The sequence below is a fragment of the Balaenoptera ricei genome, chromosome 6, assembly GCF_028023285.1.
Source record: "Balaenoptera ricei isolate mBalRic1 chromosome 6, mBalRic1.hap2, whole genome shotgun sequence".
In the NCBI taxonomy this organism is placed as follows: Eukaryota; Metazoa; Chordata; class Mammalia; order Artiodactyla; family Balaenopteridae; genus Balaenoptera; species Balaenoptera ricei.
The window spans coordinates 114,951,924-114,968,484 of NC_082644.1; the positions used below are offsets into that span (position 1 = coordinate 114,951,924).

The 16,561-nt window shown below is 44.9% G+C and overlaps 1 protein-coding gene and 1 long non-coding RNA gene across 3 annotated transcripts in view; both read right to left on the minus strand.

Annotated features, from left to right (window-relative positions):
* Window positions 1–8,959: 8,959 nt before the first annotated feature.
* Window positions 8,960–16,561, minus strand: part of LOC132367383 (uncharacterized) — a 29,608-nt gene continuing 22,006 nt past the window's right edge. For both annotated transcript variants that reach the window (XR_009503772.1, XR_009503771.1), the window contains exons 3-4: window positions 12,123–12,270; window positions 8,960–9,287 (exon numbers count right to left, since the gene is read on the minus strand). This is a non-coding gene — a long non-coding RNA (uncharacterized LOC132367383). The remainder of the gene's footprint in view (window positions 9,288–12,122; window positions 12,271–16,561) is intronic.
* On the minus strand, window positions 15,798–16,201 carry LOC132367977 (transcription and mRNA export factor ENY2-like). Its single transcript, XM_059926578.1, has one exon. It carries the CDS (start codon window positions 16,109–16,111, stop codon window positions 15,806–15,808), a length of 306 nt encoding a protein of 101 aa, XP_059782561.1. The 5' UTR covers window positions 16,112–16,201; the 3' UTR covers window positions 15,798–15,805.

A 16,561-nucleotide genomic window follows, 5' to 3' on the forward strand; every position in this document is an offset into this window, starting at 1 on the left:
GGGACCCTGGCACCCCGCCCGGACCTCCCCTCTTTATTAACTGTTGGGTGATGGAAGGAGAGGCAGCTCACAGTCCGTTCCATCTGTCACCTGGCCTCCGGCAGCTAAAGTCCTTTCTTGCTCCTCCGGTGGCCAGCTCCCCCGCCACACCCAAGTCCAGGCCCCGTGACTACCAACCTGGTTGAATGCCCAGCCCTTTCGGCCTCCCTGCCTCCAGCCTCCCATTTGTTCCTTGCTGGGCAGCCAGCTGTATTCTAGAACACAAAGATGACCATGCCATTCCCCCGCTTCAGACCTTTTGTGCCTGGGACTTCCCTGGCAGTCCAGTGGTTAAGACTCCACGCTTCCACTGCAAGGGGCATGGGTTCGATCCCTGTTCGGGGAACTAAGATCCTGCTCCCGCAAGCCGCGCGGCCAGAAATAAAACCTGTGGCTCCCACTGTCCTGGAGATAAAGTCAGACCCTAACCATGGCATTTAGGGCTCCTGCCAGCATCTCTTCTGTCCCTCTGCCCTCCTCTCGCTGTACTGACTTTTCACATCCACTAACTAGCCATGGTCTATCCTGCGTCACGGCTTCCACACACACTGATTCTCTTTCCCCGTTTTGCCCCACCCTGCACCGTTCATCCTTCAGACCTCAGCTAAAACGACCCTTCAGCTCCCCACCTCTCCCACTGCCCCATACTCCCTCCTTCACAGTCAGCATATTCATAATTATTTTGTGTGTGATTACTCATTTAAATAGCTCTTCCTCTTTGAGGACAGGGAATGTCCTCGTTCAACACAACATCCCTAGTGTCAGATGTAATGGTAGCTTGGGTGAGTCGTGGGCACTAGAGGGGAATGTGATGGTGGGCACCCACCTGGTGCCTGGGACTCAGCAGGCTTGTTCATAGACTTGCCTATGTGCATGCCTGCCGTGGCCACACCCACTTCACTCCCCATTTGATAGCATGGTTCTTTCTACAGAGTCTCTGCTTGCCTTCCTCCAGAAACGGCTGCTCACCACCTCCACAGGTCACGACTCCCAGTTGGACCCAACAGCACCAAAGGCAGATAAGGGGGTGTTGAAGTGCCAGCAAATAGTCAGGGAGTGAGAAATAATAACAAGTAGATGATGAAGACCACAAAAGCTCCCATTCATTGCAGGCTTATGCTGCACCCAGCTCTGGGCTTTATACCCTCTGCCTCATTGAATCTTCACTACAGTTCTGTGAAGGAGGCCCTTTGAGGGAACGCTCATCTTAAAGGAGAGAGAATTCAGTCTCAGTGAGGTGAAGTGACCTATCCAAGGTCACACAACAAGTAAGAGGTGAAGATAGGGCCCACACACGGCTCTGCCAGTGTCAGAACAATCATATACCGTGCTAAACACTACCATTCCTCCAAACCCAATCCCATGCGTTCATCTAGTTCTCAGACACTACACCCACTATTTACTCACCCACTTGTTTTTCACTTAAGAATGTCTTATGAGGGACTTCCCTGGTGGCGCAGTGGTTAAGAATCCACCTGCCAATGCGAGGGGACACGGGTTCGAGCTCTGGTCCGGGAAGATCCTACATGCTGCGGAGCAAATAAGCCCATGTGCCATAACTACTGAGCCTGCACTCTAGAGCCCGCGAGCCACAACTACTGAGCCCACGTGCCACAACTACTGAAGCCCGCATGCCTAGAGCCCGTGCTTCGCAACAAGAGAAGCCACCGCAATGAGAAGCCCACGCACCACAATGAAAAGTAGCCCCCACTAGCTGCAACTAGAGAAAGCCCGTGCACAACAATGAAGACCCAATGCAGCCAAAACATAATAATAATAATAATTAATTAATTAATTTAAAAAGAATTGAATAAATAAATAAATAAATTGAAGAATAAATTGTTTATTCTACTAATTTTAATGGCCATATAATTAATATTCCATTGTATGACCCAAAAAACTATTTACCTATGACTGGACACATTTTCTTAATCATCTTTTGAGGATATATTTCTAGAAGTGAAATGGCTGGTATAAACCTCCTTTTGAGGCTTTTGACACATGGTGACAAATTGCCCTGATGAAATGATTGTAGCAGCCAGAATCCCCCTGACACTCGCCACGTGCCTGTCATGTGTCCCTTGTCAGGAACCCCTTGTGTCATGGTGACTTGTGCACAAATCTACACTCCCATCTCACCCCACCCTCCAGAGTGAGAGCCCCCAAGCGCAGGGATCCTGAGCCTGGCCAGTTCCTGACTTCCTGGCAAGTCCTTGAGAGATGTTGGCTGCTGAGCCAGCGTTGATAGTCATCCCCAGTTCCTCCAAGATCAGCCAGGAGGGGTTTCAGTCTCCACCAACCTCCGCCCAACCCCTTCCATGTCAAGCTTGGTTTCCTGCTGGGCCAAGGCTGCCTCTCACCAACTGGTGACTCAGAGCCTGGCCCGGATGACAGTGTTGGCCGTGCCTCCCCAGCCCTCCGAGGGATTAAGCTTGCTTGCGGTGAGCCTGGGCGGGGCTTCTCGGGGTGGGGCCACCTCCACCCCAGTCTGGCCCTCCTTCCCTTCTCCCTTAAGTCTTGCTGATTTTTGTCCTCTGGGTCTTCCAGATACAATGAGAATAATCCTGGGTTCTGAGTGCCTGAGTATATCAGGGCTGACTGAGACGTCCTTGTGGGGGCACAGCCTGGAGGACAGAAGCCATTGCACATGGAGGAACAGAGGAGGCCCAAGAGTCAGGTGGGTGGAGGAGGGGGAGAGAGCTTTGATGGGGAGAGCCCAGAGCTGGGCTTTGGTGTGGGCCCCACCAATGCATGCATGAGTAAGGACTGGTCAGGGACCCAGGGGCAGGGAGCTTTCAGGACTGCGCCATCCTACCCCATTCGGCACCTCTGTGAGAATTAGCAAAGTCCAGTGACAACAGGCCAGGGCAGTCTCGTGCCAGGGCCCTAGACGGCTTGGCAAGTGCAGCATGGGCTGGATACAGGCCGCGTCACCCCGTCCACCAGACACCTTTATATAAGGTTTGACCTGCACACTCGTGCGGGGAGCTCTGGGCCAGGAGGCAGCGGCAGGGGTGGTACCTCCTCCCAGGGGGCATTTGGAAATATGTGTAAGGGGGTGTTTTTCATTATTACTATGTCTGGTGTCCGTGGAGGTGCGGGAGGAGGTCCACTGACATTTAGTTCCTGAAGGTCAGGGATGCCAAGCATTCCACTGGGATGGCCAGTCCTACACAGGAGCAAACTCCTCCCCTGCCCCCAAATCCGGGGCTGAGACCCCTCTGCTGCCCAGATGGTTGTGGAGAGGATCCTGCTGACTGCAGAAGTACCGACCAGTTTTCCAGGTGGTTTTAAGATACATTGTCTCACTAACTAGGCTCGAACCTTCCGAACCTTCCCTGGCGAGGGAGTGAAGCTGACGTTAGCATTGACACCTAGTAATAATGATGGTAATGACATCGGCATGACACCAAGTGACCCCTACGTGCCAGGCAAGGGGCCAGGACTTTGGATGTGTTATCTTCGCGATAGTCCCACGAGGGCTGCACTAATATTATCCCCATTTTGCAGATGAGGAAACACAGGCTCAGAGAGGTGAGGTCAGTCACAAGGGTGAGAAGTCGGGAAGCCAGCTTTCCAGTTCGGGTCTCCTTCACTCCAAAGCCCTACTCCCCACTGGTAGGACAAAACTGGGTCCATTTGACAGATGGGTAAGCTGACACACAGAAATTTTCACTACTCCCCAACTAGCCACTGGCAAAGCCAGGCAGAACCAAGGTGTCTGAGCCCCTTAATCAGGAGCCTTCCTGCTCCACCCCTCTGCCAAAGGCCTATGTCTATAAATGTGAGGCAGTTTAATAAGAATACAAAGCCCCTAGAAAAGGCCTTCCTGTGCCTGCTCTCTACCCATGCTACCTACTTTTTCCAAGGATTTCCTGCTCTGGAAAACTTTAAGGTAAAAGGCCTAAAGTAACCTGCAGGGAAATTAAATTAATTAATTAATTAATTAATTAAGTTAAAAATAAAGAAAAATTTTAAAATAAAGTAACCTGCAGGAATTGAGCCCAATCTCTCTGCCCTACTGCAATAGTCATAACTCCTATTGCAATAGTCTTAAATAAAGTCTTCCTTTAAAAAAGTAAATAGGGGCTTCCCTGGTGGCACAGTGGTTGAGAATCTGCCTGCCAATGCAGGGGACACGGGTTCGAGCCCTGGTCTGGGAAGATCCCACATGCCGCGGAGCAACTAGGCCCGTGAGCCACAACTACTGAGCCTGCGCGTCTGGAGCCTGTGCCCCGCAACAAGAGAGGCTGCGACAGTGAAAGGCCCGCGCACCGCGATGAAGAGTGGTCCCCGCTTGCCGCAACTAGAGAAAGCCCTTGCACAAAACGACGACCCAACACAGCCAAAAATAAATTAAAAAAAAAAAAAGTAAATAAATAAAAATAAAGTACAGGGCGACTTTCTCCCTCTAAGCTGTCTTCCTGTCACTTTGAAGAACTTCCAAGGTGCCAAATCTTTCCTCTCTGCCCACCAGGAAAGCCCGTGGCTGCCCTCGCGGTGAGCAGACAGATATTCTTCAACCTTCCTATGGCCATGAGGACCGGCTCCAACTGGCTCTCACCATCCCGGGCCTCAGTTTTTGTGAAATGGAGCTAATAATCCCTATCATTGTAGGGATTGTTGTAGGGAGGCAATGAGATCAACAAAGTACATACAGCGCTTGGCCCAGAGCCTGGCATGCCCATCAAATGGTGGCTGCTCTCGTGATGATTGTCAGCATCTCGTGTGGAAGATAGGTGGTCTACACTGGATTCTAATTCTGATGGTACAAGGTGGACAGTAGCAGGTAACATGACAGAGCTTTGAGCCAAAGGCCCGGGAAGCCCTGAGCTGGGAGGTTGTGGCACGAGGCAGGAGGGCTTCCTGGTGGAGGAGGTAAGGTTTGAGCTGGGCTGTGAGGGATGGAACAGATTTGCTGTAAAGAGCCATGCATCCCAGGGGCACCAGCTGAGCTGCAGAGCGCTGATTTGTTGAAATTCTCTGGGGGGGGTTCTTCAGGTGAGAAAGAAGGATCCCATGGGACCCAGATGAGGCTGGAAGTGCCAATCTGGGAAACAGGGTCAGAAGTACAGTTTCTTTTCTTCTTTTTTATTTCTTGAAGCCTAATTTACATATGTCAGATGCACAATTCCCAATGAGTTTTTTATTTATGTTTTTACAGCTTTATTGAAGTGTAATAAACTGCAGACATTTAAAGCATACAATTTGACAATTTTTGGTATATGCATACATCTGTATAACCATCACCAAAATAAAGATAAGAAACATACCCATCAACCGCAAAAGTTTCCTTCTGGCCCTTTGTAATTCCTCCCTCCCTCTCCCACCTGCCAGGCATCTGGGCAACCACTGATCTGATTTTCATCACTATAGATTAGTTTGCATTTTCTAGAATTTGATATATAAATGGAATCATACAGTTTACTCTTTTTTGTCTGACTTTTTAAAAAACTCAGCATCATTATTTTGAGATTCATCCATGGTGTTGTGTGTATTAATAGTTCATTCCTTTTTATTGCTGTCTTGTATTACACTGTGTGGATGTACCATAGTTTTTTATCCATTCACCTATTGATGGCCATTTGAGTTGTTTCCAGTTAAAGCTGCTGTGAACATCTGTGCACAGCTTGATGAATTTTTATTCATGTATACATGGGTATAACCATCACCCAGATCAAGATACAAAATATTTCCAGTACCCCAGAATGTTTTCTTGTGCCAGTCTCCAAGTCACTATTTTGACTTCTATCACCATAAGTTAGTTTTGTTTATCCTAGAACTTCACATAAATGGAATTAAACAACAACAATGCAACACATGTTCTTTTGTGTCTGGCTTCTTGTGTTCAACATTATGTTTCCGAGATTAATCCATGTTGTTATCTCTATCAGTAGTTCATTCCTTTATTGCTATGTGGCATTCCCCTGTATGGATACACCACAAAGTGTTTACCCATCCTCCTGTTGATGGACATTTGGGTTGCTTCCAGGTTTCGGCTATTATAAATAAAAATGCTGTGAACACTTGCATACAAGTCTTTATGTAGACATATATTTTTCTCCTGCTGACTGAGTCATAGCCAGGAGTCGAATTTCTGGTTCATAGGGTAAGTATGCCTATTACTAGAAACTGTCAAACATTTTTTCAAAATGGCTGTACCATTTACACCGCTACCAACAATGTATGAGAGTTCCAGTTGCTCCACATTCTTGCCAACATTTGGTGTGGTCAAGCCTTTTAATTTAGCCTTTCTGGTAGTGAGTAGGGTTAGCTCTTGGTGGTTTTGTTTTGCATGTCCCTTATGACTAATAAGTAATGATGTTGAGTATTCTCTCATATGTTTATTGGATTTTATTTTTCATTTAAATTTTGTAACATGTTTAATGTAACATTCAACTACAGAAACATATTAAGTACAAAGTGAAAAAATTTTACCTTGTTCTCCCATTTTCACTGCTGGCGTTAGCTCACAATTTATGATATAGCCTACTCAAACAGATATAATTAAATACACACGTGTGCATGTACTTACATTTTTAAACCACACACACAAAAATCGTCTTATTTTTGTTGAGTGTATACTATGTGCAGATTTTAAGCTAAGGGACTGACATACATCCTATCACTGAATCTGTTCAATAACTGTGATAACTGGGTGAGGGGACTAGAGCCCAGAGAGTTTAAGATGGTTGCCAAGGTCACACAGCTCATAAGTGGCAGTGCCCCTACTTGAATCCACATTTAAAACACCAGATGGATTAATGGAGATGCTATTGTCTTATCACCTTAGAGTCACCCACTCATTCATTTGTTCTTTCATTCATCCAACGTATACTCTGGAAGCCCGTTCCAGGCCCTGCCCTGCTTTCGAGCCACAGATGAGCTGAGCAGTCAGACAGGTAGATTAACTAATAAAATCTAGGGAGAAAGGGGTATGATGGGAGAAGTAAAGGGGGCAAGCCAAACCCAGATTTTGGGTCAGAAAAGAGTCCTGGAGGAAGTGATCCCTGAGGGATGTGTAAGATGCCCAGAGGAGAGAGGGTGAAGAAACAGCATGTGTGGGAGAGGGCGCACTGCAGGAAGCCCCTGTCTTCCCCGAGGTGGGGCTGGGGTTGAGTTGAGGCAGGCGACTTGGAGGGGCAGCACCGGCAGCAAGACCCTGTGACCGTCTTAAGGAACCTGGCTCCACTGGGAGCATACATGAGGACCATGGAAGGGCTGGAGTCACAGTTTTCAGATTCTAGGGTTTTAGGATTTAATTTCCTTCCCTCCCCATCCTTCAAGATTCTTTTGCAAGGGGCACAGTGTCCTGGTGGCTTGGAGGCCATCCGGGCACCATGCTCCACAGCCGCTCCCAGGGGCAGACAGTTCTTCTCCAGGATTCAGGCTGCCGTGCCGGTCACAAAGGAACCCATTGCCCCCTGGTGGTGACCAGGATGCCGCTGTGAAGGGAAATCCAACTTCTGCAGGACCCCAGGAAATGCGGACTGGGCAGGGCTCCAGCGGTCCTGCTCCTCTCCCAGACCTCTCATCTCTGTCACTGGTGCCACCGCCCAGTCGGCTCACCAGAGCTCACCCTCAAGACCTCTCTTTCTCTCATTTCAATCCACCTGTGGCTCCCCCAGGCTGATACTCCCTTCCTGTCACCCCTGTCTTTGACACAGCCTCCCAAATAGTTTCTCTGCTGTCTGGACCACTATGGTAGTCTCTACACAGGAGCTAGAGTGATCTTTTATTATTACTATTTATATATTTATTTAAGTAAAAGTTATATACAGTAAATTGCACAATCTTAAATGTATAGCTTGATACTTTTTATATATGTAGTCACCCACATAACACCCACCCAGATCAAGATACAGAACATTTCCAGCCCCAGAAACCCACCTAGTTCCCCCTCCCCCCAAAGGTAAGCATTATTCTAATCTCTGTCACCAAAGATCCTTGTGGCCTGTTGTTAAGCTGCAAAGAAATGGAGTTGTCATATAATGTGCACTCTTTCGTCCCGCCTAGCACACTCAGCACACACTCCGAGGTGTTGTGTGTATCTACATGTTTCCTTTCTATGGTGGGCAGTATTCCATCGTGTTTATGAACAATTTTTGAAACTTTTTATTTGGAAATAATTTCAAACGTACAGAAAGTTTGCAAGAATAAAAATAGTACAAAGAGGACACCCGTATATCCTTTACACAGATTAAACTATATTTCATATCATAGGAATCTATCTATATACACATATATAATAAGAATATATAGATATATACACATAGTATGGGATTTTAGACACGCACACACGCACATGCACATGTATGTGTATATATGTAAAACATTTACACATGTATATGTATGTGTGTATATAATTTCTTCTGAATCATTTGAGTGTAGATTTTATACATCATGGTTCTTTACCCTTAAACATTTCAGTGTGTATTTCCTAAGCAGAGGGATAGTCCCTTACATAACTACAGTTCAGTTTTCAACTTAGATAGAATTAATATTGATTCAATACTTTCCTTTAACCTACCATTCACACTCTTGTTTTATTAATTGACCCAATAGCACCTTGCAGAGCATTGGTCCCTCTCCAGCACAGAATCTGGTCCTAGACCAGGTACTGCATGTAGCTGTCACATCTCTGCAGACTCTTTCAATCTGCAACATATCCTAACCCTTCTTTGCTCTTATGTCTAGAGCAGTCTTTCTCAATTAGGAGGGATTTTTGCCCTCCAGGGGACGTTTGACTTCTTCTGGAGACACTTTGGGTTGTCACAGCTGGGAGTGTGCTACTGGCATCTAGTAATAGAGGCCAGGGATGCTGATGAAATCCTGCAATCCACAAGACAGCCCCCTACAACAAAGGGATTATTGGGCCCAAAATGTCAGTAGTGCCAAGGTTGAGAAACCATAGACTAGACTGATCTTTTATTTACTTTTTTAAAAAATAAATTTATTTATTTATTTATATTTTTGGCTGCGTTGGGTCTTCGTTGCTGCCTGCAGGCTTTCTCTAGTTGCGGCAAGCAGGGGCTACTCTTCATTGTGGTGCGCAGACTTCTCATTGCGGTGGCTCCTCTTGTGGCAGAGCACAGGCTCTCGGCGCGTGGGCTTCAGTAGTTGTGGCGCACGGGCTTAGTTGCTCCACGGCATGTGGGATCTTCCCGGACCAGGGCTCGAACTCCTGTCCTCTCACATTGGCAGGCGGATTCTTAACCACTTTGCCACCAGGCAAGTCCCAGATTGATCTTTTAAAAACATGAAGTACATCCCATCACCTTCCTGCTTAAATCCCTCCAATGGCTTTCCATTGCTCTCTGAATAAAATTCAGGCTCCTTAGCCTGGCCTACTAAGCCCTATGTGACTATCACCTCCCTCTCTCTTCCTTGTTCACTGCTTTCCAGCCACACCAATCTGTCTGTTCCATAAATGTGCCCAGCTCACTCCTACCCCAGGGCCTTTGCATTCCCTGTTCCTTCCATCTGGAACACTCTTTTCCCAATATCCACCTGGTAGACTCCTTAGCATTCAGGTCTCATCTCAAATGGCCTTTCTTTGGAGAGGCTTCCTGACCACCCAGATTCTCTCTCCCACTACCCTGCCTTAGTTTTTTTCATAACATTTCTCAGTACCTGAAATTATCTTGTTTGTTTAATTATATATTTATTACTTGTCCTCTTCCCAGAGTGAATGTTGCAAGGGGAAGAGGATTTTTTAAAATATTTATTTATTTATCTATTTGCCTGTGCTGGGTCTTAGTTGCCTCACGCAGGATCTTCATTGCGGCGTGCGGGATCTTTAGTTGCGGCTTGCAGGATCTAGTTCCCCGACCAGGGATCGAACCCAGGATCCCTGCACTGGGAGTGGAGTCTTAACCGCTGGACCACCAGGGAAATCCCGGGGAGGGGATTTTTAATAATTTTCTTCACTGCCATATTTTTGGCACCTAAAACAGGTCCTGTCACATAGTCAGAATGCAAAAATATTTGTTGAATAAACAAATATGGCCCAATGATTACAAGAATGGGCAATGAGTCAGGCAGACCTCAGATTGAATCATTGCCCTGCCACTTACCAGCTGTGGGACTTTGAGCAAATGACTTTACCTCTCTGAGCCTCAGTTTCCTCATTTGGACATGAAGGTAAAAGTGGCACCTCTATCACAGGGGTGTCTATTGATCCAATGAACCAATGCTTGTAGAATATTGCCAGGCACATAGCACTTGATAACTTGTTATTTGTGGTTCAGACATAGATGAGGCAGCAGGTATGGACGGGAACTGGCACAGAACCATCCAGATTCTTTTCCTCCCATGAGCCCTGACGCAATCCTTCTTCTCTTGGCCATTTAAAGCTCTTGTAACACTTTATTGTATTTTCTGGATGCCTCCTTACCTGACAACCGCCTAAGAGCAAAGACACCCCCTGTCAACTTAGCACCTGGCATAAAGGAGCTAAGAAGGAAGGAAGGAAGGGAGGGAGGAAGGAAGGAAGGAAGGGAGGAAGGAAGGAAGAGGAAAGGAGGGAGGGAGGGAGGAAGGAAAGAAGGAAGGGAGGGAGGGAGGAAGGAAGAGGGAGGGAGAGAGGAAGGAAAGAAGGAAGGAAGGAAGGAAGAAAGGGAGAGAGGGAGGGAGGGAGGGAGGGTGTTCTTATCTGTGGTCTTACAGAAGAGGTGAGGTCCCCTGGTGAGATGCCAGTGCTGGGTTGGGGGGGTTGGAAATAAGGATGAGGTTGAAGATTCCCAGTTTTAGGAGTATAAGGTGATGGGAACAGGAGGCAAATGAGGTACGAGTCAAGGGTGCACAGTATAAGAGGTGGGTGCCAAAACCTCAGTCATCAAGACAAATAATAGTTCAATGCAATATATTTTAAAAATCAAAATTAGGGCCAAAAATTCCATAGTGAGCAAAATATCAAAATTTTAAACAAAACCAGGATTCGTAACAGTGCCGTGCTGAGCCATGTTGGAGCCTGGTGCAAAAGGAAAAATACAGATGCCACCACCCTTGTCCCGGCCCTCAGGGCCCTGCTGTTCTTGCTGGCTACCTGCAGTTGGTGAGGTCAGCCTGGTTTTAGAAAATAGTCTCTGCTAGTCCTTTGCTTTTCGGATCTGTGGAATTAAAATAGATGCTGACCTGGCTGGATGGGCAATCTATGATCTTGAATAAGTCTCTTCTCCTCTCTGGGCCTCAGTTTTCCTGTCTGTAAAGGACTAGGAGCTCAAATTTCATTTCTAAGCTCAAGTGTCTCAGCCCTGAGTTCTCCTTTGCCCTCATCAGGCCACACCATTTGGAATGTAACTGTTTTCACTTTAGCACCCAATTTCAGCCTCTACATCCTCTGATTGGTTGAACACTCAATTACAAGAAACCTGTGAGTTTCTGAAGGGCAGAAGCTCTATTGTACAAACCATTATAGCTTTCCTAATGTGTATAGCACTCACTCAGTGCTTAAATAATATTTTTTCTGGTTAAAAATTATCCATGTTTTTTCTCCTTTAATGTGTTTATGTAATGAATTAAGTTGACTGTATTCCTAGTGACAAAATCTCTTATTCCTGGGGGTCGGGGGGATACCCAAAAGTGAAGATGGTCTATAGTTTTCCTTTTTTAAAAAAAAAAAATTATGTTTTAGTACTAAGGATATGCCAGTAAAATGGATTGGGAGTTTTCTACATTTTCCTATGATAAAACTCAGCTGTGAAACCATCTGGGCCTGGTGCCTTTTTCCACTTCCAATTTTTTATTTAAAATTTCAAATCTACAAAAAAACTTCAGCACTCTTTACCTAGATTCACTAATTGTTAATACTTTATCACATGTTTTCTCCCTCTCTCTCTCTCTCTCTCTCTCTCTCTCTCTCTCTCTCACACACACACACACACACGTTCTACTTGGTAATGTGTCATCTTAACTTAGCTGGAACCAAGTTTCCTAGAATTCTCTCCCCTGAGTGGTTCCAAGTTAGGTTGGCAATAAAGTTAATTCGCTCAAGATTTGGAGGGAGCAGGCATTTTTTTATGCTTTGCACTTTGATGAAAGGCCTCAGGCTCTGCTGTAGCTGGCATGTGGTTGCCACTGACCTGCTAACTTGCCTTGTTGGTTTGGGGGCAGCACCCGGACCCGTAGCCTCCCTGGTTCCTGCTAGGTCGCCTCCTTTTGTTTCTCTGAGTCCCAGGCCAAGTATGTGTACAGCTCTGTGGTAAGGACACCAGTTCTCCTGCAGGTCACCTGTGTCATTGAAATTGGAGAGGGTGGGAGACAGATGTGAGCTCCAGTTTGTTCTTGTTCTCCCCAACTTCACGTCCATCTCTCCTTTCCAACTACTGGCAGGTATAGAGGGCTTACACAGTCTGTTCCACCAGCACCCACAACTGCATGAGATCTAGTCCCTATTACCAACCCCTTATTCTATACCATTCATAGTGGCCCTGATTCTCTGGATCAAACACACACATACACACACACTTAAAAATTTTTTGCTCAACTATGTGAAAGGTGAAATGCAAACATCAAACACTTCATTCCTAACTACATTTTTTTAAAAAGTATCTCCTAAGATTTAGGACATTTCCCTACATAAACAAAATTCCATTATCCTAACCAAGAAAATTCCATTTTCCCACCCAACAGGAACTAGATATAATAATATTATCTAGTACACTTCCTATATTCAGATTTCTGTAACTGTCCAAACAGTATTCTTTTAACTGGCTTTTTTAAAATTCCAGGATCTAATCAAAGACCCCCCCAGTGCATTTGGTTGTCATATCTTTTAGCCTAGAACAGTTTTGCCTTTTATTTTTCCCTTTCATGACTTTGATTTTTTTTTAAGAGTCCAGGTCAATTTTCTTGCAGAATGTCCCACCATCTCGATTTGTCTGTCTGTTTCTTCATAACTGGATTTAGGTTGAACATTTTGGGCTATAACACTACATAGCTGATGTTGTCTATTTCCCATTGCATCTTCTTAGGAGGCACTAATGTTAGTTTGTCCTCTACTGACCTGGAGTCTTTTGGAATTGTCAATGGAAATAATCAATAATCAATAATAAAGAATAGAAAAGAGTTTGAGTCGAGCCAAGCTGAGGACAAATAACCCAGGAGGAGCCTCTCAGTAGCTCTGAGGACTGCTCAATCGAAGCATGGTTTTCAGCAGTCTCCTGCCTCACCAGAAAAAAAGAACATACATCAAATTGACAGGACATTCCTTCAAGTTTTCAAAAGAGAAAGATTTAGTATGTATACAGTGAAACAGTAGGACCCTGATGTCTGGGAAGGGAACTTTATCTTCAAGGGAATGTTAACATGCATGCCATAGGAAGAGAGTTATTTATCCTTATCTTTGAAAGGGACATTCTTTGCCTTAATTGTTGAAGTAGATGTGCTGTTTGCGTTTGACAGGCCATGAGTCAAGCTGTTTTAGTTCACACAAAGTTCAGGGTGAACCATGTGTAAGCCAAAATGACTTCCCTATACCTCAATATGTGAAAAATTTCCCCATCATTTCCCATTTTGATCACAAATCTTTTGATAGAAAGCATTAATGATCAAAATATGTGTCCCTTGATTCCAGGTGATTTGCTGCCTGCTCTGGATCCCTCATGTCCCTCGGTGCTAGGCCTCTTTTTTTTTTTAAATGTATATAGATTTGCCTAGTTATCTACACTGTGGTGGTTAATAAGATACAGTGAAAAGGCAGAGAGATATATGCTGATTGGGAGACACAGGTTATACATATTATCAATTATATCAAATTGTCACATAAGCATTTTACCTGTGCTATTAGCAGTAGACTTAAAGCAAGATACATGTCATGAGTAGTCTGATAGCCAGAAAAAGACTAATAATACATACTATGACAATGACAATTGTCTGGAAAGCAGAGTGAAAAAAACTGCCTATTTCTGAAGGAAGCCAGCTAAAAACAGTACAAAAACTAAAATTAAGAACTCTGGGCACGGGCTTCCCTGGTGGTACAGTGGTTGGGAGTCTGCCTGCCAGTGCAGGGGACACAGGTTCAAGCCCTGGTCCAGGGGGATCCCACATGCCGCGGAGCAGCTAGGCCCAAGCGCCACAACTACCAAGCCCGCAAGCCACAACTACTGAAGCCCACGCGCCTAGAGCCCGTGCTCCGCAGCAAGAGAAGCCACTGCAGTGAGAAGCCCCTGCTCGCCGCAACTAGAGAAAACCCACACGCAGCAATGAAGACCCAACGCAGCCAAAAATAAATTAAAATAAATTAAAAAAAAAAAAAAGGAACTCTGGGCACAAAGTTAGAGGGCCCTTTAAGGATTTTTGCAAGGTTACAGTTTACTAATTTCAAGCTCTACTTGAGAGAAGGTATTGATCCAAGTACACCAAGCAGTATTAACAACAGCACAGACACCTCCTTGGGCAGCAAGGAGATAATCTAAAGCAATACATTTGTCAAGTACCACGTAAGCAAGAGTCTAGAGATCTTTGTTGGTCCCTAATAGCTCTTGCAGAGGCTCTGGCAATCCTGCTGATGGTTTGGGTAAGATTTCTCATCATCACTTCTAGGTCAGTGGTACCAACTCCTAGCCAAGAGCCCCAAACCCTGAGGAGGTGGTTATATTGGTTTCTGAATCCTGCAGGGAGGTCACATTCCTGAGAATGGCCACAGCTGTTACCTTCATATTCAGAGGGATCCTCATCTGGGTAGTCTTCAACTAATGAGAGGGTTTTATGGTTTGTTTGGTTTTTGTTTTTTGCTATGATCATCAGGGCTAGAGTTTGAGCCAGTGAGTAATTTCAAGATAGTAAATAGAGTAGTCAAATATCCCAGCAGGCAGGTTCCTCCCATTCTCCAACTGTCTAAACATTCATGTGCCCAGGGCCAGTTATCACACCCACAAACAAATATAAATCCTTTAGAGGCACATAGTACTCCAGGTGTTGAGTCTTTTTTTGGAAGGTATGTAACCAAAATTTTCTAACCATGGGTTAGTATATGGGAGTTTCCAATCAGTCAAACTGACCTTACAAGTAGGAAGAGGAGTGAGCCCTCCATTAATCCAAGTATGTCAAGTTCTAATCCCATTGCATAAAGGAGAATTATATTTGCTATCAGCCTTATTATAACAGGTTGTCAGTAAGTACAGTGTAGAGGATGGGGAAGAGAAATAAGTGGCACTGACCTTGCAAATTGTAATGTTTTGTGAAGACATTTTGACTAATATCATGGCCATAAGCATCAGATTGGTTACATGTGGGCCCTCCAGTGTCCTTTGGGATTGTTTCTAGTGGGGTCAGGAAGAAGCAAGGGACAGGAGAAAACTGGGTAAAGATATGAACGTGGTAAGTGATCTGAGAGTTCTTTTCTATGAGTCACAGTAAAGTTAAGCATAGTGGTAAAATTGGTTATGGGCACAACTATGGGGTCATTATATTTTACAAAGGACCCAGTAGGGGAATGGTGACATATCCAGCATTTGGAAAAATTTCCAGAGGAGGCAAGAGACTGTGACATTTGTACAATAACATTGCCTTTCCAAGGATGACAGTGAACTATACAGATGCAAGACAACAGAGAAATTAGGTGAAGCTTTTTTTTTTTTCATTCATGAGATATTTATTAAAATAACACATTTAGGGAAAAAAATCAATACAACTGTATACATCATTACTGAAAACTGTATACCATCATACAAACAAGGATTTCATTTTGGGAAATCGATTCCTAATTTATGGCAACTTTTACTTTCAGAAATAAAACTACAGAACAACATAATCTAATTCAATCTTAAAGGCTGGCATGCCGAGCAAGGAATGTTCTTATTCTTTGTAGGAGCTCCTTCTTTACACTGTCAGGTACCAGGGCTCTGCCTTTTGGTGTGATTTCAGCCACCAAGTCATCGACAGTAACGTGTTCTAGAACTTTTTCTTTAATTACCTCTTTACAGTGTGCCTTCAACTGATCTTTCCAGCCACATCCAATTAATTTAGCTCTCAGCAACTCTTTGAGGAGTTCTCTTTCTCCAGTTTCTATCAACTTGTGGTTAATTGCTGCTCTCATCTGCGCATCTTTGTTCATCTTGCTAACCACCATCACCGCGGGCAAGGGCCGTCCCTTCCCAGCGACGAAATGACCCTTGCGCTGATGACCGTTACCTACAACATTCTTCGGCTGCCCAGACCTAGACCCCAGGAGAAGCTTTACGATTAAAGAAAACATGGGGGAAAGGGGAAAGGGCTTGTTGACTGTGGCTGGAATGAGGTCAAGAGTATAGGTAACGTACACATAAACAAAAATTTTTTTTTTAAAGTCCAAAAGTATTGACAAGGTTGGGGGTTACAGGCCTGGTCCAGACCCTTGGGTTAGCTGTCTGCTCCTGCTGTCATTTTCTTCTCTTCTTCTTCTCTTCTTTTCGTCTTTGCTTGGTGGTGCTTGTCCATTGAAGCTGGGTGTCAGAAACAGGGGTTGAAGTCCATGCAGGTGGAGGGAGCTTTTTTATTTTTATTTTTAAAATTTATTTATTTATTTATTTATTTCATTTTT